Genomic DNA, 25,008 nt, shown 5'->3' with positions numbered 1-25,008 from the left:
TCATATACCATAACTAATTAGCCATTCTCCAACTAATGGGCAGCCACTCAGTTTCCAATTCCTTACCACTACAAAAAACACTGCTACAAATATTTTTGTACATATGAGTCCTTTTCCCTTTTTTATAATCTCTTTGGGATACAGGCTCAGTAGAGACACTGCTGGATCAAAGCGTATATGCACAGTTTATAGCCCTTTAGGCCTAGTTCCATTTTGCTCTCCAGAATGGGTAGATTAATTCACAACTCCACCAATAATGTATCATTTTTCCCACATTCCCTCCAACATTTATCATTATCTTTTCCTGTCATCTTAGCCAATCTAAGTATGCAGTGGTACCTCAGGGTTGTCTGTCTTAGCATTTCTCTGATTCATTAATTTAGAGCATTTTTTCATATAACTAAAAATGTCTTAATTTCTGTGTCTGAAAATTGTCTGTTCATCTCCTTTGATCATTTATCAATTGGAGAATGGCTTATATTCTTATAAAGTTGTGTCATTTCTCTTATGTATTTTAGAAATGGGGCTTTTATCAGAACCCTTGAATATAAAATATTTTCCCCAATTTTCTGCTTCCCTTTAATCTTGTCTGCATTGATTTGGTTTGTACAAAAATTTTTAAACTTAATATAATCAAAACTATCCTAAATAAAAATTTCTAAGATAGATAATTAGCAAACTAAATTAGAAAATTATTATTTATTAAAGCAAGTCCCCCCCAAAATTTACTTTTTTAAAAAATGGGAAAGCTAGAAGAACCTTTTGCAATCATTTACCAACTTTATTCCCTTCCCAATTTTTCATGTGCAAAATGGAAGCCAAAACAAAGAACATGATTTTTCCACTGGTTTCCTTGGGGTCAGACGACGATAGGGGAGGATTCTGATGAATATAAATCCCAATTTCCTATAAAAATCTTGTCTGATAATGTCATTCCCCTGCTCAAAAATCTTCAATGGCTCCCTAACATATCTCTAGGCTAAAATATCCAGCCTCGCATCTTCCTCCACACACACAACAAACTGGCTCCAAACAAGCTTTTCCCAGTTATATTCCCTATCAGTTCCCTTTACATACAGCTTTTCAGTCAAACTAACAATTTCCCAAATAGAAATTTGATCTCCCCTCAATTTGTCTTTGCAAAGACTGGTCTCTCATTGCTTCCTTGTCTGTCTCCTCTTGAAATCCTTCAGCTTCTTCAGTTCATAAATCACATCTCCTTTGAAATCTTTCTTTGTTTCCTCTAAGCTTCTAATTCTGCTTCCCTCTTCCAATTACCTGGCATTTGCTTACATATTGTACCACAACCTTCTGGTAGAATGTAGCTGCCTTTGTAACCCCAGAAAACAGTTAGTAAAAGAACACAGTTAATAAAATGGAGCATTGAATCAAGTGGACTTAAATGAAGACTGCACCTTGGCCAAATGGTTAATCTACTCCAATGCCCAGAAAGCTCTCTGTACATGGCAGCTTAATTTTCCTGGTTTGGATTCTTTTGTAAGGAGCTAGCTGAACCTTTGTCCTTCAGGCTAGGGATCCCCGCCCTTCCCAGCCCAGGCCCCACTCTTACCTCTCAATCTGAGACAAGAATTTGGTTTCAAATATCCCCCTTGTCTTCAGTCGTTCTGAGATTCGTCCACGGAAGAGCAGCCCTCGTTTGGTGAAGTTGATAAGGATGTTGCGTACAATCTCTCCCAGGTACATGCCGCTGATCATCTTCTCAAACCTTCAGGAGGAAAATAAGGGCATCAGTCTTCAAAAAATCCCGGTGGAGGCAAAAGAGTTTATTCTACCTGGTTCCCTCCAACTGCCCCATTTTATGGAATAGGTTTCTTTCCCAGAACCATAGCTACCAGGACTTTACTTCAGAACCCAATTGATAGCCACCTAGGAAGGTGATCTGGTTTCCTCTCATACACTAATAAGAATTTTGAAGACAGGGACCATGTTATTATTCATCTTTGTATCCCTAGCATCTAGCAAAGTACCTTACGAAATATGTGCTCAACTCCCTTTGGCTTTTATCATCTACTCTTATTCCTCAAAATCTCATTGTTGGGTCCAATTTTTCAGAACTAGGATGAGATCCATCCCCTGAACATCTTTATGAAAGACCATTATTAAAAATCAGGTTATAATCTAATTTTTCAAGACTTTACCTCTGTTTTCCTGGGTTGAGTGAAAGTTCATCTACAGCCAAGTCAAACTCAGTTTGGATGTCATCCAGGCTGCCATTATCTCCAAAAGCACCCCACTCCATGTTGACACACATCCGCCCTTCATCTCCTTCCACCAGCTCTATGTTGTGCATCTCCTCCATGTAACAGGCATTAGTACCAGTACCTATAAAAAGGAGTGAAAAGAGAAAGGAGCCTGAGCTCTCTTCCTGGCTTTCCCCACTTAAGGTCTGAACCTCTTTCCACAGAAAGGGACAACGTATTTTGCCATCTTACCAACTATGAGTCCTACTTCACACTGAGGGTCTTCATAGCCACATGTCATCATGGTTCCCACGGTATCATTCACAACAGCAACGACATCCAGATCAAATTCCTGCAGAAGCAAAGTGAGATGCTCAGACCCAAAGGGTCCCCCCTTTCCCATTAAAATGTTCAGATCTTTTTTATGCAATGTCAAATTATAGCTCTACCTACACTGCTTCTTTTGGAATTCCAACCATTAAGGACATCAGTACTGAGGCCTCGCACTGTTTGTATAACTTTATGCACTATTTCCCAACACCAATATAGACAAGTTACTCTCTCACTCTCCTCCTGACCTTTTGCATGCCACCATAAAACAGTTTATGCTCATATGCAGAATATGGAATTTAAAAGCTGAAAGAGATATTAGGTTATAAAATGGAAGAATGTTGGTTCTGAGCAGGACCTTAGAAAATAGAACCCTAATCTTGGAATGTGCTTCTGCCTATCTCTAGTCTATTGTCTAATCCGTGGTCCTAACAAGCCACTTTACTTCCCTGACCATTCCCATGATTTCTCCTGTTCCTGAATCCTTATTATAATAAGGATTTTATTTTGCTAAACACCTTCTTACTTTTAAATCACGAGGGTGAGTGTCACCATTGCGTTGTCTTAAGGAGAGAAACCAATGTATTTTAATGGCAGCCATAATTTAAAAAAACAATTTTTGCCATTGTTCCAAAAAAGCTGACATATATCCCAAAAAGTTCAGTGCAATAGTAAGCTATTAAGAATTAAAGCTACCCTCTTTGTAGTGGCCAGAAACTGGAAACTGAGTGGATGCCCATCAATTGGAAAATGGCTGAATAAATTGTGGTATATGAATATTGTGGAATATTATTGTTCTGTAAGAAATGACCAACAGGATGATTTCAGAAAGGCCTGGAGAGACTTATATGAACTGATGCTGAGTGAAATGAACAGGATCAGGAGATCATTATATACTTCAACAACAATACTATATGATGATCAATTCTGTTGGGCGTGGCCCTCTCCAACAATGAGATGAACCAAATCAGTTTCAATAGAGCAGTAATGAATTGAACCAGCTACACCCAGCGAAAGAACTCTGGGAGACGACTATGAACCACTACATAGAATTCTCAATCCCTCTATTTTTGTCCACCTACATTTCTGATTTCCTTCACAAGCTAATTGTACACTATTTCAAAGTCCAACTCTTTTTGAATAGCAAAATAACTGTTTGGACATGTACACATATATTGTATTTAATTTATACTTTAACATATTTAACATGTATTGGTCAACCTGCCATCTGGGGGAGGAGGTGGGGGGAAGGAAGGGAAAAAAATTAAAAAAAAAAAAAAAAAATTTACCAACTTTCACTGATAGAGGAAATTCTCCCACTTATGGCTTCCATATACTAATGAACATACAGTCCAATCTCTATATTTATTACTATTTATAAAATTATACACACACAAAAGAATTAAAGCTACACTGGAATGCCATGTTTATATCCCAAGGTAACTTTAATTCTTAATAGCTTAATAGTGCATTGAACTTTTGGGGACACTCCTTACTTCAGTCTGAATTATATGTAAAGTGTTTTCCTCAATAGAAAGAGACTATTTCTTTTTTATCTTTGTATCCATCTCCAGAGCCTGGCACAGAAGTGGAACAGTAGACACTTAAGTGCCCATAGATTAGCAACAATACTATAGAATAAGTACCATGGTACTATTATCCCCATATTAACCAAGGAAGAAGCTGTGGTTCAGAGGCTAAATGGCCCTCGGTGTCCACGGCATGACCAAAGTACAGATTTCTTCCACTCCGAGTCCAGAGTTCTTAGCATTACAATACACTGCCTCTTCCTTGATAGTACTGACACCGATTACAGGTATGACCACGATTGTTAGGGCTCCTATGATCTCTATTTACTGGGTGACTGGATGATTCCCTTTCAGCTCAGTCCTAGGCCTTTCTCTTATACTTCTGTATCTCTCACAAAACTTAGCATGAAAATGGTGCTCAGAAACAGATTCCTTTTAAAGCTATAACAAAGACTGATGTCACAGGGTAAATCTGTGTTAAAGACAAATACTGTGAAGGAGCAAATACCCTTCTTTCTATTACATTCAATTCCAGAGGTCCTCTTACTTCTCTCTTAGACCCCCTACTTCCTATCATAAAACTCTCTGGGGGAAAAAAAGGAAGTGGCTTGGGACAGTTAATGAAAGAAAAGAGTTTTGGAAATAGAGACACTCAAGTAAGGCCTGCTCCTAGTGCTGGTTTCTTCTGGGTAACTTCACAACTATCTACTGAAAAAACAGCGAGAAAAGAGATCATGAAAAAGGGAAAAGGACCCACATGTGCAAAAGTGTTTGTGGTAGCCCTTTTTGTAGTGGGAAGAAATTGGAAACTGAGTGGATGTTCATCAGTTGGAGAATGGCTGAATAAGTTGTGGTATATGAATGTTGTGGAACTTTAGTGTTTTATAAGAAATGACCAGTGGAATGACTTCAGACTGGCCTGGAGAGATTTATGTGAACTGATGCTAAGTGAAGGGAGCAGAACCGGAGATCATTGTACAGGGCAACAAGAAGATTATATGATTATCAATTCTGATGGGCATGACTCTTTTCAAGAGTGAGGTAATTCAGGCCAATTCCAATAAACTTGTGATGGAGAAAGCTATCTGCATCCAGAAAAAGGACAGTGGGGACTGAATATGCATCAAAACATAATATTTTCATGGTTTTTGTTGTTTGTTTCCTTTCTCTTTTTTTCCCTTTTTGACCTAATTTTTCTTGCGCAGCTGTATAGAAGCAGCTATGTATAGAAGAATTGCCCATGTTTAACATAAATTTACTGTCTGGGGAAGGGGGAGGGGAGAAGAAAGAGAGAGAGAGAAAATTTGGAACATAAGGTTTTGTAGGGGTGAATGTTGAAAACTATCCTTGCATGTATTTTGAAAATAAAAAGCTGTTATTTAAAAAAAGGAAAGAAAAAGTGGTGAAAAAACCAAGAAAGGAAATGGAATGTTTTTTTGAAATATACTTCTTCTGGAGCTGGACCTTTCCAGGATCAAAAAAAAACAAAAATAAGAAACACCAAAATTTATTCAGCAAAAAGAAGTTACCATAAGTATAAAAGCTCTAAAAAGGATGGAAAACAACCCTGCAAAAAATACCCAAACAAATTAGACAAAAGTCCCTTATAAATAAAAATTATCTTAGCAGGACTTTTGGCGATTTAAAAAAAAAAAAAATTTGACACAAAGCAGGTACCCACTCTGCCTGAGGACTAGTTAAGCAAAATGTGTGTGAATGCAATGGAACACTATTATGAAGTAAGAAATAATAAAAATTAGAAATTCAGAGAAGCATGGGAAGATCTGTATGAATTGATGCAAGGTACAATAAGCCAAACCAAGAGAATAATATATACAATAGCTACAATTATTAAAATTAAAATCAGCCATTTTCTGATTCATTCATGACTCACACCTCAGAGTCCTAGAGAACAGATCATGAAACATGTCATAACTCCCTCCTCTTCCCTGAATTTAAAGGCAAAGGATTATGGAGTGAATAATATTGTCTAATGTTATTAGACAAGCTTTCTTAGTCATATTTGGAAATGTGGATTAATTTGGACTGTGATGTAAGAACAAAAGGTACCAAACACAAGTTAAGCCAGATTATAAATAGAAACTTAAAATGGGCTGAACATATCAAATGAATTTTTAATATCTCTTTACTGACATTTTTTGTTGTCTTATTCCCTAAATAAGAGAACATATCATTAATTTTTTTGTTAAAAGAACATTAAAAAAAAAAAATCTCACATTACAGGCAATATTCTATACCTATATTAAGCAGTAGGAGTAGTTATTGAGATGATAAATTGAGGTAATTTTTTTTATAACTGTGTATCATATTCATAGCAGTTTTAAACTATCATTTTTAGTTTTTACAAAAATGCAAACAGGAAGGAGGAATGTGAAAGCCTAGCCCTTACTTCCTCATAATATTTAAAGCCATAAGCAAAAAATTATTTGATGCCACGGAAATGAAATAACTTATATCCTAGTACCCGGGATAGTCAACATCTAATAATAGCTGAGCCAATCTCTGATGTTAAGGGAGATCCTCAACTTGAGGAAAAGAGAGGAAAGGTCCAAATCAGTTTTCTAAGGGAACATCAAGCAGGAGGCATTATAGATAGTCTCAGAACTCAAAAGCCAGTAGACTGATACAGAAATAAAGAATCAGTGGCTGGAGTGGAAAATGAGTGAAGCCAGGAAATTTTAAAAGGAAGACAATGAGGGAAAATATAACTAAATGATTGGTTGAGGTAATTTGCCTCCACTAATCTTTAGCCTCTCATGGCCACAGCATTCTTTCCCAAACTTACTTTTCTATTAGCACAATCATGTATTTAGACCAATCCCTCCTAACTCAGCTGCACCTGGACAGTCACCCACACAGTATGGATCTACTCAAAAGTGAGCATGTGCTTGCAATTAATTGACAACAGAAACCTTAAAAGGTTCATGAACCCACATCCTTTTTATGGGAGACATTTTTTTCTTCATCGATTTCTATAGAAAATCTCCCGGGGGCTTCTGGTGTAAAAATGATCCTGTAGTACAATGCCCAGATCCATGCTTGTAGGAACGTATGGGCACGGAGGACGGAGGCACTGGTGAAACCATTCCTACCTCTCGCCGATGAATAGCTTCCTTCAGTAGGACGACCACATCCTCTCCCTCACAGCCAGTTGCTTTGAAGCCCTTTGTCCATTTCAGGAGAATGCTCTAAAGAAATATCAGAGATGAAAAAGAATAAGAATAGAACAGCCTTAATTAGTAAAACCCAGGGACTATTTAGGTCAGGATTCTATCTCCAATAAGCTTACAAAACACCTCTTAAGGGTAAGGCTTCTTGTTCTCAACCTCCCAAGTTGAAGACATGTCCCAAATAGTTTCATTCCCATTTAAACTCGTTATTTGTTGTTTTTATCTATCTATCTAACTTTGCTTGAAACCATATTTTCAAGTTAGACGACTCAGCAAATAAGTACCTTTCAAAATCTGCCACATAAAGCACTATTGTATTTATCTTCAGGACACCCAGGAAGCAATTTTAAAGCTACCTTATAAACTACATTGTTTTCCCTCTAATCCTTTTTTTGCTTTCTCACCAGAAAACTCTAGCCAAGAGAACTTTTTCATCTTTCCTCTTAGCCTCTTGGTTTAGGAAACTGAAAAGAAGCAAGGTTTCAAATGGAAACCTTCCTACTACATAGATCTTTATCAAAGGTCTGGTCTTAGGTTTGTCAGAAGCACGTAAGAATCTGAGAGAGAACAGGGGATAGTGCACAATGACTCCAGGACTAATGATTAAATACCTAAATAGAGCTTTTGCAGAGGCAGCCTGTTTTTAAGAACTGGCTGGTTCCAGTCAGGAAAACCTAGGTTCTGATCAAACTCTACTCCTGACTCTCCCAGACTTTCTCTATGCTGCCCCAAAAACCTCTTTATCCAGAACTCTTTCAGAAATCTCCTTTGCCCCTGTAGCCTCTCCCTCAGATTGGCTCATTTCTCCCAGAACCTCCATTTTAAGAACCAACTATGGTTTCCTTCCTCTCCAGGCTTCAATTCTGACCCTCTGATTTTCTCTTCAATTTCCCTCCCTTAAGAGGGTATCTTCATCAGGCTTTTTAGGTGTTGTCTTCTCCCATTATAACATGAGTTCCTTTCAGGGAGGGACTGCTGAGGTCAGGGCCTGTTCAATACAGTGCCTGACACACAACCAGTAGTTAAATCAATGCTTGGTGTGACTTGATACCTACTGGCTATGTGAACCTGCAAGCAGTGTGGGTCAACTTAACCCTCTACATGTCAAAGGCATTAGAAGAGGGAATTTCCTCATTGGGCATTGCTGCACTAATAAAACCAAGTAAAGAGCCAAACTAAAAATTTAAAAAACAAAACCAAAAACAGAGCATTTGCCGTGGAAAGCTACTGTTACAGGAGGAAATTGGCCAATATGCTTCTGCAGCAGCAATATTAGGAGCTTTGATGTAATAGCTAGTCAAGTGAGGTCCAAGTTCCAAATCTGTTACATATCTTCAATGTGTGAACCTGAGCAAGTCACTTAACCTCCATCAGTCTCAAAATTCTCACCTGTAAAAACAACAGCAATAATAGCACCTCCCTCACAAGGTGGTTGGGAGGACCAAATGAAACAATATGTGTAAAAAATGTTTCAAACCTTAAAGAGCTACATAAATCATGAGCTCTCCCCTTCCTCTTCCTGGGATGAATGTCCTGGGACATGGGAAGAAACCATGAAGGCAACCTGCATCAGTAAAGAGAGTCCCTGACCCGCCAAGAAAAGCACAGCTCTCTAGAAATGCACAAGTGTCTTAGAAAATGTAAGTCACCAGGGAGCCAAAACATGTAGGAACAAAGACAACCTTAGTGACTGATGCTGCCCAGCCTTGGGAATTACTTCTCACTCTCTAAACACAAACTTCATTCTTAAGTTTATTTGTAATTCAATTTTCCATGGAGGACAAGTCATTGGAAAACCTGTCTTTTGGCTTCTCCAACCCCACCCTTGAAGTATGGGCTGAAGAAACCCATGGCCTGGAACTCTCTGGATGACTATGACTAGAGTGGGGCTCCAGTGAGGAAGATGACTCTACAGCCAAAGGTGAACACCTAGCCGATTACTTAATTATTGCCTGTCTGGAGGTAAGACAATATTTGGAGAATTCAATTACAACAGTCAATGCAGAAAGAGACTTCATGTGTGTTCCCCAGCCTTAGGGAAACTGCTGGTCTGGAACTATTCTGTCAATGTGCATCAGCTACGCTGCCACAAAGTTGCCCTGAGAATAAATTCCACTGATTTGAATGGATCCCAGCTAGCTTGCCACGTCCCAAAGTCTGCCATGTTGACAGACTTTTGTGTAAACAGAAAAGGCTTTAAAACCTCCAAAGGTTCATGAAAATATTTGTCTTGATATCAAAAAGCAAAAAATCTGAGTAGAGCACCAGATAGCAAACTGGGCCCAAGAGTGACTTTCCATGCGGCCTAAACTGAATGACCTAGGAGACTACTTGGTTTGCTTCCATATTTTTAAGGTAAGCACCACAGGATACAATGATTCACTGGTTGGAGGCAGGGGGAGTTACACAGACAACTAAGTCTAAGCCACAGACAGACTTCTCCAGGGAGAGATGGGAAGAAAGCAAGAGTAGAGGCCAATGGATGATAATTAAAGAGTCTTTCATCTCTGGATGTCAAAGTCCTTTACAAACTTCAAAGCCCAACCCTCTCTTACTAGGGAGTTTCCTTGCCTCCTTTAACAAAGGGTTGGGGCAACAGGGAGGCAGGGAATGAACTGTATGCTTTGCCCAAGGCCACCCACGAATCAAGGGCAGAAAGCCAACCAAATCCAGCCTCCTTCACAGGGGAGCTCTGTTTCAAGTGTCCTTAAGGACGAAGAGGAACAGAAAGCCTGAACTAGAGCATCTTCCTGCTTGTTAATAAATGTGTGTGTTAAAATTTATTGTGACTCCTTGAATTATTTAGTGGATACTGGATATTGGAAATCTAAGCTTAGATTCTACAAAACCTGCACTTCCTACCTACTAACTTTATTGTTTCTTTTTTCTAAGAACATTAATTACTACACCTTCAGAGGCAAGATTTCTCCTCTACCATTTTCTCCTGCTTTCTTGGCTGGGTGCCTTTTCTGTGGCCTTTCTCGTTTAGAATAGATGCTTTCATAAGCAGATTATACAGACAGATTAAAATATTTATTAGATTTAGATATATAGAGTCCCCATTTAGAAGTGGCAGGAGGGTTTGGGGTGGAAATAAAAGATCTTCATTTTAAAAGTATTTCTCTGAAATACTAAGTATTGCACTGTGCTTATTAGGGTGAGTGGCACATAGTAAGCAATTAATAACCGTTTATTGAGTACCATTACTCTCAGTTTTTAAATGTAAGCACCGAGGCCCAGAGAAGGCTAATATCAGCCTCAGCCAAATTTATCTGCTGACAACACCCCGATTCATAGAATCCCTGAATATTAGCTCTAGAAGAGGTCTAAATTTAGAGAGCTCTAATCTCCTCATTTTATAGATGAAAAGCTAAATCCTAGAGGGGGCAAATGACTTGGCCAACATGCCCTATCCATTTGCTTTCATCTCCATTCCTTAAATATGACATTTCCTGCACCTGGCTGGCTGTTATTCCCATTCCACATGGCTTTGAATAGTTACCAATGCATTTTTCTCTAGGAACCCTTCTTAAATTCATTTACTTCCTCTTCTCCATTTCATCAGCATCCATGAAATCATTTACTCTAAAATGTTACAGTCTTTATTCAATTTAATTCAAGAAACATTTGTTGTCCATTTGATCTGGTACCTGGCATATAGTAAATCTGCTATACTATACTATATATACTATATATATATATATACTATACTAGCTTCTAAGAATATTAAAAAAAACCTTCAAAAAACCAAGATACCCCTGTCCTTCTGTAAGCTTTTCTTTGACTAGAGAAGATTCTTTGATTATCTCATCTCTCCAACAAGCCTTTATGAGATTTTCAGAAAAGGAATCATACTTTGCACCTGGATTTCCTTTGATGGAATCTGGCATAATATTCAAATATCAAAGGCACTCAATTAATGTTCATCCACTGCTTGATCACAATAGTTCATCTATTAAGAATCTGATAAATTTCAACTCAAATCAACTTAGCATCTAATCCAGGGGTTCTCAAACTAAGGCCCGTGGGCCAGATGCGGCCTGCGGAGGACGTTTATGGGGCCCGCCGGGTTATGGCAAATGGGCTGAGGGGCAGAGACAGAGTGTGAGTTTTTGTTTTTACTATAGTCCGGCCCTTCAACGGTCTGAAGGGCAGTGCACTGGCCCCATATTTAAAAAGTTTGAGGACCATGATAAAATCCATCTATTTTGGAAATGAGCTTAAATTCTAGGTAAAGCTTAAGTGAATCTCTAGTACTAAATTTCCCCATTCTATAAAATGTGTACATGGGTGAGTACTTATGCAGATACACATATATCCCCTTGGGAAACCAGATGAAGAGGTATAAAATACAAAGGATGGAAAATCTGCAGAAGAAGCCAGGCTAACCCAGAGAACTGTCCATAGCTAGCAGGTAATGATTCCCATTTCTTCTTAGCTTTAAGGTTCACACAAAGCAGGAAGTACAAGTTTTAACTGGTTTACAGACAAGGAAATGGAGATGAAGGGAGATGAGAAGGAGATGCATCTCTCCTGTTTCTAAGAGCTCATTTTACTGCATTTCAAAATAACTTTCTTTAGAGAGTCTAGATTTAACATTACAAAGGCAGAAAAATTAAGTTTCCCTGAATCACACTGAAATCACTTGCAGACACATTACCTCATCAAGGCGGTTCTGTTGGCAGGGGAAAGAGAAGGTGAATCCCAGAGGCAGAGAGACCCCTTTCATTCCCATATACTCCAGGAAGTCCGCGATGCACTGGACAATGTGGTCGAAGAGCTGTTGATTTGGAAAGGAGCATGTGGGAAGGCGTCATGGCTAGTACCATACATCTCCAAAGTTCCTTCCAGATCTAGCATTGAAAGGGGCCTTGGAGGTCTGCTAGTCCAAACCTTTTGTTAAGTCCACTGAGCGGTAGTGACTCATCCTTGGTAACCTAGCTAATTCATAGTGGAGCTGAGATTCAAACCCAGTGTATTATGTATCAATCTAGATGATTTTCCCACCATCCCACTGATCTAATTCATGGACTGGGTGACCACCTTGTTATTTGAGATATAAATGGCTTTTCTGGGATTGAGAACTCAAGGGTTGGAGAAGAGGGTATTGGGAAACCAATCTCCTAGAGTCTCTTACTGTCTTGGGGAATCAACTTCTATATAAAGCAAAAAGAAATAGTCTAGGACCCTGACACTACAGTGAAAACTTCCTAGTGACAAACACCTCCACCCAAGTAGTGCCAGGGAAGAATAACTAACTTGTTGCTTCCCCAGATTTAACCTGGCCTTTGAGTTGGAACGGGCTCCCTCACCTCATCCCCAGTGCCATGCATAACCTCCTGAGGAATGGAGTAGATCTTGTTATGCATCTCTACGCCTCGTCTCATCCCATTCCGCACACGCACCAGCAGCACACGGAAATTCGTCCCACCAAGGTCTAGGGCCAGGAAATCACCTTTCTCTGAAATGGAAAATAATAAATGATGCTGATGACAAGAGAGAAGACCCTTTGGTAGTGGGATCACTCTTCAAAGCAATTGAACCTCATTTCCTATTTGTTCTTCACACCAGCTCAGCAAGGGAGCTAGAGGAAGTCATTGAACAGTCAAGTCAATTGAGATGTTCAGAAAAAGCAAATAACCTTTTCATGGATGTCACCAATTTAGTTCCAGAATGAGAGGAGTATAAGGGCAGATAACCAAAATTTAGAATAATCAAATAACTATGGACACTAAGAAAACACAAAATAAAAGCCTAGAACCTTAAAGATTTCTGGAGAAAGTACATTTAGTGCTAGAATTGGGAGCAAAAAGGTATAACTTATTGATGGAGAAGCACAGTGGGGACTATTCCTGACTGGTGTGGGAAGCACCTAGTAACCCTGAATTTACCTGAGGCAATGATTTTCCAATTTTTTTTTCAGAATCTTTCTGCAACCAAATCCTGGCCACTTGGTCTACCAAGTCTACCATGGTCTACCATGCAGTATCATTTGACAAAAATGATATACTTGTCCCCTACCTGTACCATCAGGTGTTGCACACACATAAGTGGGCAGCATCTTGACAGAAGCAGCAGCATGTGTATCCTTGCCCAAGCCACGTTCTATCTCCCTTTTCATCCTCTTCTTCACTTCCAACAGCTGATCGTGGCTCAGATTCAGAGCTTCCAGGGTCTTCTGTCGAGCCCGGTGTTGATTTGCTAGACGGTAAGCTACTGCTGTCACCATGGCAGCTCCTTTGCCACTGCCATCTTCTGAGCGGAGAAAGCGAACATCACAATCTGGCACCAGACGTCGGACAGCCTTGTGAAGACGTTTGGCAAAACTGCAAAAGAAAAGATGGAACAGAGTGACTTGGGGCCTGTCTTTTGGTACATCATTAGAAACGTGCCTGTGAAAATTGTAAGACACTGAATGACAAAATCCTCCATGGGTACCACAGACAGCAGAGACACCATTATCCTTCTCCCAAGGGAAGGAGAAGAAAATCACCCTACCCCAAGTCAGTAGCTGGCAAGTGTCAGGTATACAAAAGCTCATCGACACCATTTCATAGGTCTGGAGGATTCACCATGAAATGCTAAAGGAAGGTAGATGTCACCTTCAAAAAATCTAGAGTTGGAAAGCAATCTCAGCTCATATTGTACAAATTTCTCATTTTTCAACTGCAAAAAAACAAAGGCTCATGGAGAGAAAGGTATAATGTGCTCATGGCTTGTAGGAGCAGCCAGATTTGAATGAGGCCCTTTAATGAGACTCAGTGCTGGCTGTTCTACTTTCCACTGGAAATCTTTGAGATCTCTGTTCACCACCTTGGTAATTAACTCATCAGATTCTAAATACATAAAGCAAATCTGAATTGGAGAAATAAAGAGCACATGTATAATAAGGATTTCATCTTATAACAATCTGAGGGGTCTTAGAGGTCATCTAAGCTATTTTCTTCATTTTATTGAAGAAACTTAAGCTCTAGGAAGAAAGAACCTTGCCCCAGGGCAGATTTGGAATTCAAAGCTTCTTACTCTGAACCTAGGTTTGTTGTTTTCCTACTACAGCAAATGCTTGGGAATTGTATACTCTTAGTGGCTGGCCCAAGGACCAAATCTAGCCATTACTGGGTTTTGTCCAGCTCCCACTAAGAATGATTTTTACATTTTTAAATGGAGAGTTCAAACTTTGGACCTTAATTTCCTGACCCTTACCTTAGTCCAAAGTTTCTTAAATTGTAGGTCACATGAAATTATGATGTATTAGCTGTAAATATTTGACTTGTATACCTATTTCATTTATCTACATGTATCTGGATTCATGTAAAAATGTCTTGAGTTAAAAGGTGTCATGAGTAGACAAAGCTGGAAGACAACTTGTCTTAAGTCTTTTTATAGAAAAAAGGCCCAAAGGAATGTGATTCAGCCTAGAGATTATCAAAGGTAGAGGTAGGACAAGAACCGGGCTTTCCAACTCCTAGGCCACAGCTATGCCTTCTCTACTCCCAGCCTCTGCCCCGCACCAAGGAGACCAAGCCTTTGGTTCCCCAGGCAGACTTACTGTGGATGCTTCTTGTAGACAGAGCCATCAACTCCAATGGTGGAGCGCAGCCGGTCATCACCTTTATTCTCCTTGATGCGCCGGAGCACAGCGGCCAGTGTGGACGCACACAGGTTGGCTGAGCGGGTGGACACAATCTGGCAGATGCGATGGGTGGCCACACAGTCCTCCTGGGATGGCTGCAGGCCCAACCTGGTCAGAACCTCAAGGGCTTTCTTGATGCCATCTTTTTCCCTGGAGGGATTGAATAGTCATGGAAGCAAGGGGGCTGCTACATCCAAAACATATGTGAAAGGGGCTAAAGCAAATGGTAGCCAATGAGAGGCAGGACTTGGGATCATAGGGCACAGACCTAAAGATGGGAGGGATCCTAAAGGTCAACTAATCCAATCTCTTCATTGGGGCAATGGCCTTATTAAAGATCCCATTGTGACTACTTCAAGCTCTCAAGACTACCATGTAGTTCCTTCATTGTAAAAAAATTTTTAAAAAAATTTTAAAGGACAGCTAAGAGTGCTCTTGGGTAATAAAACTGTCCTCAATTAGCCAAGCAGACTTAGGGGCTGCTACTCAATACAGGAGGACTTATACTTGAATTTTCAGCTTGGGAGGAACTGTCAGACCTTGTACCCCAATGATATAGCCTTAGAGAATGAGAGACCAGAACTAGACATGATCCAGATGGTATCTAACCAGAGGGCCTGGAATTTCCAGGAAAAGGTCTAAAAACACTTCTGGAAGAACTACAAATTTGGACCAGCCCTACACTTTACAGGAAGCAAATTAAAAAGCTCATTAGTTCAACTGCAAATAATAATAAATAAAACACTTCAAGCCTAAAATGCTTTCCAGATTTTTTTCCCTTAACAAAGTGGGTTAAAATTAAACCTAAACCCTTCCTCGTATATCAAGGATTTGTAAATCAATTAGCTATTTGAATTAAGGGTGATCACCAAACTTATTTCTTATCTTAGACACCTGTTTTCCCCATCATCTACTAGGTGGGAACCCAGCCAAGAGAAATGCTTACTTTGACAATTCAGAAGGGGAAAAAAATAGGAAAGCCTTGGTTTTCAATCTTTTCAGGTAAATGGGTAAAAAAAGAAGAGTATTCAAGAAAGGAATGCAGTAACTGAAAAGTTCAACCCAAATTGTATTTTGTCACAGTACTATGTTGTTATAGGATGTTCTGAAATGTTAACTCTAAGTTACATTTTAACACATTACAATATTTTCAAAATTCCATAAATGTTATTTCAAACCATCTTGAGGTAGAAAAAGAAGCTTGGTTTATGCTATTTTGGACTTTTTTTTTTCCTGGGATAGAAATATTTGTATAGAAATACAAGTGTTTCTAGAAAACCTATCTCTAAAACCCAGAAAATGGTATTTTTTTTCTTCAACAACAGCTACAAGACCTAAATCTCCATTTTGGGGAAGTAAGAGATGAGCAATAGTAGCAGTAAGGCAGTTATATCAGATTTTTTTTGGACAATACTCAACTTGTTATATGTTTTCCCTCTACAAATATCTACTATAAGATGAGATATTACCCTCAAAAAGCAGAAGAGGAAAACAGTAAAGAGGGAAACTTACCCTTCAATATCAGAAACATCCTTGGTCTCAAAGCGGCCCGTGGTGAGAAGGTCAGGACTCAGTTTTCCACCAAAGAGCAATTCCTCCTTGGCCATCTTTACCAAGATGAGTCTGACTAATTCCCCCATGTACATGCCACTGATCATCTTCTCAAATCTGTAAGAAATCCCAATGTGTAAAATTTATTAAAATCATATCAATTACAAATAAGTCATATTATATCATGGTTAAATTCATGTAATATCAGTTCTAATATTATGATTTGTAAATATAAAAATACCTTAACTATAAGGTATTTAAAAGACAGGATCATCTGGCCCTTCTATTTACAGGTTAGGGAACTGGAGCCCAGAAAGATTATTTGTTGAAGGCTACACAGCACTTGATCTTGTTCTACCCACTATACCTTGCAATCAAGTATTTATTCAGCACCTAATATATACTCAAACCAGAAGCATATTTAAGTATTAAATTACATAATAATGACAAAAGCAACTACACCCAACCAAAAGAAAATGAATTCTGGCAATTATAATAGCCCTGTTTGGCCCTAAAAAAAAAAAAAAAAAAAAAAAAAAAAAACTCTTGCTTCTTTACAAAAGTATGAAACACTGACTTTCAATGATAATTTTGCTGAACAATTTTTCTTCTTCTTAATGACAAGAAACTGCTTTCTAGAGGGGGGCTTGAAAAGAGCTATAGTGAGAAATGTTTTTTAAAAGTTATAAATAACATTTAAAATTTTTTGGTCCTGACAGTATCTGTTATTAGTACTGAAAAGAGAAAGTCAATGTAAAAAGGGGAATAAAGGGAGATTGCATGGAAGAAATGAAGTGATGAAAGACCTGGACCATGATCTCATTCAGAATAGAAAAGGAAGAATTGAGATAAAATTAATAAGTCTCATCGATTGATTTTAGCTATGTAAGGTGATAAAGAATGAAGAGTCAAATATAACTCAAGCCTGATTGACTGGGAAAAGGAGCAAATAATAAGGAATTTGAGAGAGGGTGACAGGAAGACAATGAACTCAGACATACTATTTTGATATATCAATATAAAATCCTGCTGGATATATTCTATAGGATAGATTAAAGCTCAGAAAGATGCAAATCCAAAGGAGATATAGGTAAGGAGGCCAAACTGGAAGTACAGATTTGGAAATCATTTCAAGAGATGAAAGTTGAAGTCCTAAGAATGGATGGTATCTAAGGAAATGATCATAAACTGAGAGAAGAGAACCTAGAAGTGAACAAAGTGCCAGAACTCTGAGTATACTACAATGCCATGAAAGTAGAAAAAGGAGACAAGGAAGAAAGAAGGGGTCCAGGTCAGAGAGCAGTCAGGACTTTTAGCCAATCCTTTCTTCTTGTGCATATAAAAAAGGCAGGTTGAGGTTTATGGATAGGAAGAGTCACAGGATTTAGACTTGGAAGAAGATTAACCAGTCTAAATTAACTAATTTAATTCCTTTTTTTTTTTTTTTGTGGTTGACAAAATTGATGCTCAAAGATACTGACTTTCTCATAGTGCTACTGATGGCAAGAAGCAGGGCTAAGATTAAAACCCCGGTCCTGATGACTCTAAGTTTCTTCTCCCTGATCTACACTGCTTCTTCTCATGTCAAGCCAATCAGACTGCATCACCATCACTGACTGACTTTTTCATCCCACAATAAGAGTCACTGTCACCTCAGGCTTTTAACATCCGTAATACCTGAGTACACTCTGGCTGTATCAGGGAACAGTCATGGAGCAGGGACACAAGTAAGAGAATCTCATTTCTCAACACTAGGTGCTGCTATTTTCCATGTTTTAGAAAACATTCTATTCTGGGCAAGAGTGAGCTCTTTGAGGCCAGAGACAAAGCAAAGATGTCTTAAGAATTTTACAAGGGAGAGGATACCAAAAGTGAATTTCCAGGGATCTGCTTATGCTTATTGGAAAGTGGGAGAGACCAAGAAACTGTTCAAACAGGACTACTGGGAAGAGGACAATTCTTCAGGATCTAACCAATTTGGGACATTTATTATAAAAGTGATTTTGTAATCACACACCAAAGTGATCTGGCAGCCCACTGGCTGAAGGAATCCTAATCCAAGCAACAGTAAAAAGTGCCAATGGACAATACAAACACTTTTTGGCCCATGTTTTCTTCTTGGAGTATAGTCAATGTGCTGCCAACTCCATCCCAAAATTATATTGTCATTAATGGCCCAAAGATACAGGGATCATTCTGAACCTTCTCCCTTCTGAGCACATCATGTTCCAGCTTCCATTGGACCATTAGCTTCCACTAATTCCACTAGTATTGTAGCAATATGGGCTATATTTTACAAAGAAGGAAGTAACTTGGGGAAGAGTGCTAGAATAAGGATCTTGATCCAAAGTCTGCATAATTACTGTGCTACCTGAATGAGCAGGTCAATTCCCTTCTCTAGTTCTTAGTTTCCTCATCTATTAAGATAAGGCTATTGAACCAGCTGATTCCCAACAATCCTTCTCCCTATCTCTAAAAGATCTTAGCAAATATATCCGACAGTAGGCAAGCTTAGTGTTAGAAGGAAATATATAACAAATTCTGTCGTAAAACAGAATCCGTTAATATGACAAATAGTGGTCATACACCAATTTCAATGTTAGTATAATGTGTTTCCTTAAAGCAAGAAGACCCCAATAATATTCTCCTCAGAAAGCTTCCTCCCCCTACCAAGCAGACAAAGATAGAAGTTTGAAGCAACACTGGTCATAAGCATGCAAGCAATGTTACTAAGGAAGGGCTAAATATGGGGCAAGACTGTTTTAATTTATAAATTCTAATTTAATTCAAATTTTTCTTCCCAAGATACCAAAACAAGGCAGTACTTTTTTTTTTTTTTTTTTTTTTTTAATTTTGCCATTGCCTCCTCCATTGACTAAAAGACATAGAATATCCTTTATGCTGGAAAATCTCATTTACTTGAAATGAGGACCCAAAGTCACCATTGGATCCAGGGTAAAGAGAAACTTAGGTTAATCTACTCTAAGCTCTTTATTTTATAGACAAGGCAAATGAAGGGAGAAGGCAATGAGTTGTAGGAGGTAACCCAGGTGGAAAGGCAGAAGACCAGGACTTGAACCCAGGGGTCTTCTGATTCTTAATCTCATGCTATTTCTAGTATCACATACTTAGGCTTTTCAAAGAATTTAAGGTGAATGAAAGAGCTTGCAAACCTCGCATGTGACTGCTACATACTACCCAAGTAGGGAAAAAATAATTTTTGGTTATTAAATACAAAGAGATATTACCAGATTTTTTTTTCTCCTGGATTTTGGTAAACAGGCTCTGAAGGTAATTCCAAAAGAAGATAATTTCTAAATGTAATACACATAGCTCCAAGAAAACTTGTTTGGTTTTTTTGTTATTTTTTTAAATATTCCTCTCTTCATTAAAATAATAAAGACTAGAAATGGGGCATATAGCTTACATTCTCCTTTCTCCTTTAATCCCTGTTGCAATATTGGATGTGAGATGGGATGGGGGCAGAGACTGGATGGGAGAATATATTAAAAAGTGCCTTCTCAAGGGCTACTGTGAAGAGGACAACAACTCTTCAGGAGGTAACCAGTTTGGCACATTTATCATAAAAGTTGTTTTATATTCACACACCAAAGTGGTCTGACATCCCAATGGCTGAAGGAAACTTGGTCAATCCAAGCACCAGTAAAAAGTGCCAATGGGCAATACGAATTTTTTTTTGTCCCATGTTTCCTTTGTACATAGCATATACAAAGTGTATACACACACACACCTTTTGTAACTATAGTATATGTGTTGCCAAGTCCACCCCACATCCTACAAAACTACATCATCATTAATGACCCAATTTTAATCTCCCCTCTCCCCCCGAGTTTGAAAACTCAAAGCAAACTACTCACAGTTGCTTGCCAGGATTGAGTGAGCCCATATCAATCTCCCTGTCAAACTCTGTGCGGATGTCATCGAGTACTCCATCATCTCCAAAGGCACCCCATTCCATGTTGATGCACATCCTCCCTTCATCTCCTTCCACCGTGTCAATGTACCTCATCTCCTCCATGTAGCAGGCATTGGTGCCAGTCCCTGGGCAGAGAGAAACATAGATGATTAGTGCTAGAAAAAAATCAACTAGTCAAACTTTCTCATTTAAAAGAATGAAACAGATCTAGAGAGAGAAAGGAACTTGCCCAAAACCATAATTAGTAAATAATACCAATATTTAGTAAATAAATAATTAGTAAATGCAAAACCAAAGGATTATGCTTAGTACTCTGCCTTTATTTTCTCCAACTATGTGATCGGCCACTTGGGAAAGAATGGTTTTTTATTATGTCTAATGTATATGTTACTAGTTATGATGAAAAAGTCTTACGCTTTCATAGTTTGAAACTGCTCTGACTTTTGGAACCTTCTGTTTTATCTTTCATTCTCATAACCTAAGCACATGGAATATACTTAATATTCATTAACTGATTATAGAAAAAGAATGAATGCCACAGAGGAACCTTGCTGCTCCTCCAGCTATTAGGACATTACCCTCTTAGATCGACTTCCATTTACTTTGAATGTATCTCATATGCATACTGAAGTATGTTAGCTCCCTAATTAGAATAAGAGGTTGTCAGGGGCAAGAACTAATTTTTTACCTCCTTTGTATAGTGTATTACTTGGCATACAGTAAGCCCTTAATTAATCAGATACTATATAATTCCCATCAGAAAGTATCCGATGAAAATATATAGTATGTTTAGGGACTAAAGAAAATGTGATTTTTGGACATAGTAAATTACTGGATACTACCGATAAGTAGTTGGTCATTTGTTCTGCCTAAAATATCCCCCATAAGATTGCAAGAAACACCTAGCAATGTGGTATTAAATATTCACATAGTACATAAAATTTACATAGCTTTAAAAAAAAAAATTAAAGAAGCCTTTCTTCAAAGTTTCTTGAAGCAAGGTTTAACATCCCAAAGAAAGTATGGAGAATTTTTCAAGACAGTGGAAGCAGTAGGGTATTTCTACTTTCTCACCCAACTGAGTCCAAAAAAGTCATCAAAAATTACAATGAATTAAAGTTTGAGGAGCAGATGAGAATTACCAATCCTGACTGTACTCTGGTGGAACTCACCCACTATGAGACCGATCTCGCAGTTTTGGTCATCATAGCCACAGGTCATCATGGTCCCCACAGTGTCATTCACCACAGCCACAATATCAATATCAAAGTCCTACAAAAATAATTAAGAGACAGAGATGTGCTGCTTTTAAAGCCACCTTGACAGCAAGCACCTTCAAAGATAGAGAGACAGCATCAGTGCAGAAGAGCTAACATGGGAGAGGAACAATTCTTCTCCCCTAGTGCTCACAAAAGGAGTCAGAACACCCGAGTCTGAATCCTGATTGTGCCCATTATTGTCTGTATGACCTTTTCTTCATCTCCTCTAGGCTTCCATCACTTCTATAAAATGGGGAGGGCTGGATCTTTTGGTCCCTTGCAGGTCCAGATTAATGAGCCTATCATTTTAAGAACCTATGCTGGAAAAAAATTTCATATATTTTCTTCTAATAGCTCTTTTCCCAATCTCCACACACACACACACACACACACACAAACACATACACACACACACACCCTCTTTTTAGTTTTACAAGTGAGGAAACTGAGGTGTTCCTCTCATTCCTTTCAGGACTTCTTACTAACTACCTCTTGCTACAATTCTCAACTGCTTTGTCTTGTCATTGTACTGAGAAAAACTCTGATCTGCGTCTTTCTGTCTCTCCCTTCTGAGTACCAAGAATGAGGATGAATCTAAGAGATCATTTTATTTAAAACCCTCATTTTATAAATCTGAGATTGAGATTGGCATAGGCTAAGTGATTTACCTGTAGTCACCTATGGTTTAAAACACCAGAGTGTTCAAGCCTTCATAAAAGCATCAATGTTACTAATCAAATCATTAGGATATAAAGGCATCTGGTTTCTCCATGCCATATAAATATATATTTATAAATATGTAATCTCTTAAACTCATTTGGAAATACAAAAGTAATTTACTATGTTGAAACATGTTCTACAAAAATTCTCTGTGAAGGATATGGAGCCTCTCATATTCATATTGGGTGTTTGCGTGGGTATGTGCAGTAGGATTCCAGAAGCAAAGAAAAAGCTTTATTTTCCTGTTCCTTTATTTTCTGACCATAATACTCTTTTGGAGAGTGCTTATCACTCTCTCATTCTCCCCACCAACCTTAAACTCACCCCACGCCTTTGGATGGCTTTCCGGATCAGGGATACCACATCTCTCCCTTCCACACCACTGGATTTGAACCCTTTAGTCCATGAAACCAGGTAACTCTGAAGAAAGAAAAAAGAGAATGGATGGACAAGAGTACAGAAATAAATACTCCAAGGTCAATGCCCTCCAAAATAAGTAGGAAACCTGAGGCAAGAGATGCTATGTTTAGCGAAATACTTTTTAGTAACTAGAACAGGGATGATGTCCTTTGTAGCACGAGTATGCTGGGATCCAAGTAAAATGGCAAAGAAAGAATATGGAAAAATGAGAGAAAGAAGGACTCCATTGAGACTATCTTTACACTTGCTACAACTTGGAGTGGGCAGATAATTAATACCTTACTTGTTTACTTTAATACTTGGATAGGTCTCACTGATGTAGGCACACTTTTCTAGTCCTGCAGAGAACATCCTTCTGATCCCATCTTCCTACTCTTTCAATATTGTGGGTACACCAATGTAGCACTCAGGGCACCCCATCCCATCTCACCCCTGAGTGATAGCCTGGCTCTTTTTCCAGATCAGATGTGTCTTTCCTCCCTGGTGAGGTCTTACTTCCTGACAGAAGAATCAAAAGGACAGTAGAGGAAGTGGGAGAGATCATGAACCCATAAGATAAAAACTCATGTAGAAGAAATCTTGCTTTGACTCCTGGTATCTTTACCCAGGGGCTTCAATCTAAGAATTCTCTCCCATTAGCCAGAATATAAATTCTTAGGCTTTCAGATAAACAGACATTTTATGTACATTACAGATGGGGAGAAGGTGCTTGTCTTTTCCCAGTCCTACCCAACCACCACAATTTCCTCCTTTTCTTCCAGGTCCTTTCTTTTCTACCTCTTCCCCACTCCTGCACCCTGATATGTGCTCTCATGCCAAAAACTGCAAACATGCTTGGGAACTTTTCTTACCTCATCCAGTTTGGTCTGATGGCATGGGAACGAGAAGGTAAATCCCAAAGGGAGTTTTTTATTCTTAATCTGTAGCTTGTCCATGAAGTTGGCCAGGCATTCAGCAATATGGTCAAACAGCTATAAATACATGAGGTTGGCAGAGTAAAAAGGGTTATTTTGGTTCATAGGATATCCAAATGGAAATATCATTTAGTTCAGCCTTTTCATTTTAAAAAGGAGGTCATTGAGGCTCAGAGTAGTGGAGGCTGGAGTCTTTTTATTTGGAAACCCAGTGCTTTTTCCACCATATCTTCATAACTATTCAAATAATCCATGTGAATCAGAAAGAATGGTAGCTTTGCCTCAATTTTCTTATATTATACAAAGAAAAACTACTACAGAATTTCTAGGGAAAAAAAAAACTTTGAACATGTCAAGTTATTCATAAAGATATGAATTAATCTGGACTATCCTTTGGTGATATTATCAAAATAACTTTCGGTTAACTGAAAGATTGGTCTGACATATTGTGGCAGCTCTTTTTTTCTTCTTCTAGCCTCATCCAATCAGTTCTCTTAGTGCCACTAAGAAACATTTATGGCAAAGCTGCTGGATAAGTCATTTTTTTTTTGCTGGCACTGCTTTGGTCCATCAGAAGACAATATAATCATGCATTTTACTTCAGGTTTCAGGGAAATGGCTTCAGGTGTGTAGAGACCAATCTCTTCACCTTCAAAAGGCCATAACACATAAGGAAAGGACTCCTAAGCTTGTCCTAAAGGCATAGTGCCGTATCATATTCATTCACTCATTCAAACATTTGTCAAAGGATCATTGATTTAAGAGCTAGAAAGGCTCACAGAAGCTAAGAAACAGAAATCTATTTCAGCTGCCTTGATGAGAAAACTGAGGTAAGGGGCAGTTAGGTGGTACAGCGGATAGAGCACCAGCCCTGAAGTCAGGACGACCAGAGTTCAAATTTGAACTAAACATTTAACACTTCCTAGCTGTGTGACCCTGGGCAAGTCACTTAACCCCAATTGCCGGGGGAGGGGGAGAATCTGTATTCTATAGAAACTTAATCTTGCTTCTGATCTCAGATAATTCATCTTTGTGCCTAAGTTTTGTTTGTTTGTTTTGCTGAAGCAACTGGGGCTAAGTAACTTGCCCAGGATCGCATAGCTAGGAGGATTAAGTGTCTAAGATCACATTTGAACTCAGGTTCTCCTGACTTCAGAGCTGGTGTTCTAACCACTGAGCCACCCAATTGCTCCAGCATGCAGAATTCTATGGTGGTCTCAAAAACCATGTTTGTTCATAGAAACAAACAACTCTAATATACAACATTCCAGAATCTAGCTGCAGTGGTAAGGAAGGGACTGATTATTTGACAAAATAGTTCTA

The 25,008-nt window shown here is 38.7% G+C and overlaps 1 protein-coding gene across 1 annotated transcript in view; it reads right to left on the bottom strand.

Annotated features, from left to right (window-relative positions):
• The window catches only part of LOC141554853 (hexokinase-2), an 87,361-nt gene that overhangs the window by 5,940 nt on the left and 56,413 nt on the right, over nt 1-25,008 (bottom strand). Inside the window, exons 4-16 of the mRNA XM_074287203.1 lie at nt 23,623-23,742; nt 22,676-22,771; nt 21,545-21,644; nt 20,314-20,497; nt 16,397-16,552; nt 14,801-15,034; nt 13,273-13,577; nt 12,564-12,712; nt 11,912-12,031; nt 7,174-7,269; nt 2,454-2,553; nt 2,160-2,343; nt 1,571-1,726 (exon numbers count right to left, since the gene is read on the bottom strand). Coding sequence (XP_074143304.1) covers nt 1,571-1,726; nt 2,160-2,343; nt 2,454-2,553; nt 7,174-7,269; nt 11,912-12,031; nt 12,564-12,712; nt 13,273-13,577; nt 14,801-15,034; nt 16,397-16,552; nt 20,314-20,497; nt 21,545-21,644; nt 22,676-22,771; nt 23,623-23,742 — 2,000 coding nt within the window. The remainder of the gene's footprint in view (nt 1-1,570; nt 1,727-2,159; nt 2,344-2,453; nt 2,554-7,173; nt 7,270-11,911; nt 12,032-12,563; nt 12,713-13,272; nt 13,578-14,800; nt 15,035-16,396; nt 16,553-20,313; nt 20,498-21,544; nt 21,645-22,675; nt 22,772-23,622; nt 23,743-25,008) is intronic.

This window comes from Sminthopsis crassicaudata, chromosome 2 (assembly GCF_048593235.1).
Source record: "Sminthopsis crassicaudata isolate SCR6 chromosome 2, ASM4859323v1, whole genome shotgun sequence".
NCBI lineage: Eukaryota > Metazoa > Chordata > Mammalia > Dasyuromorphia > Dasyuridae > Sminthopsis > Sminthopsis crassicaudata.
Note: the sequence above shows the minus strand (reverse complement) of the source record. Positions and strands in the feature narration are given on the sequence as shown.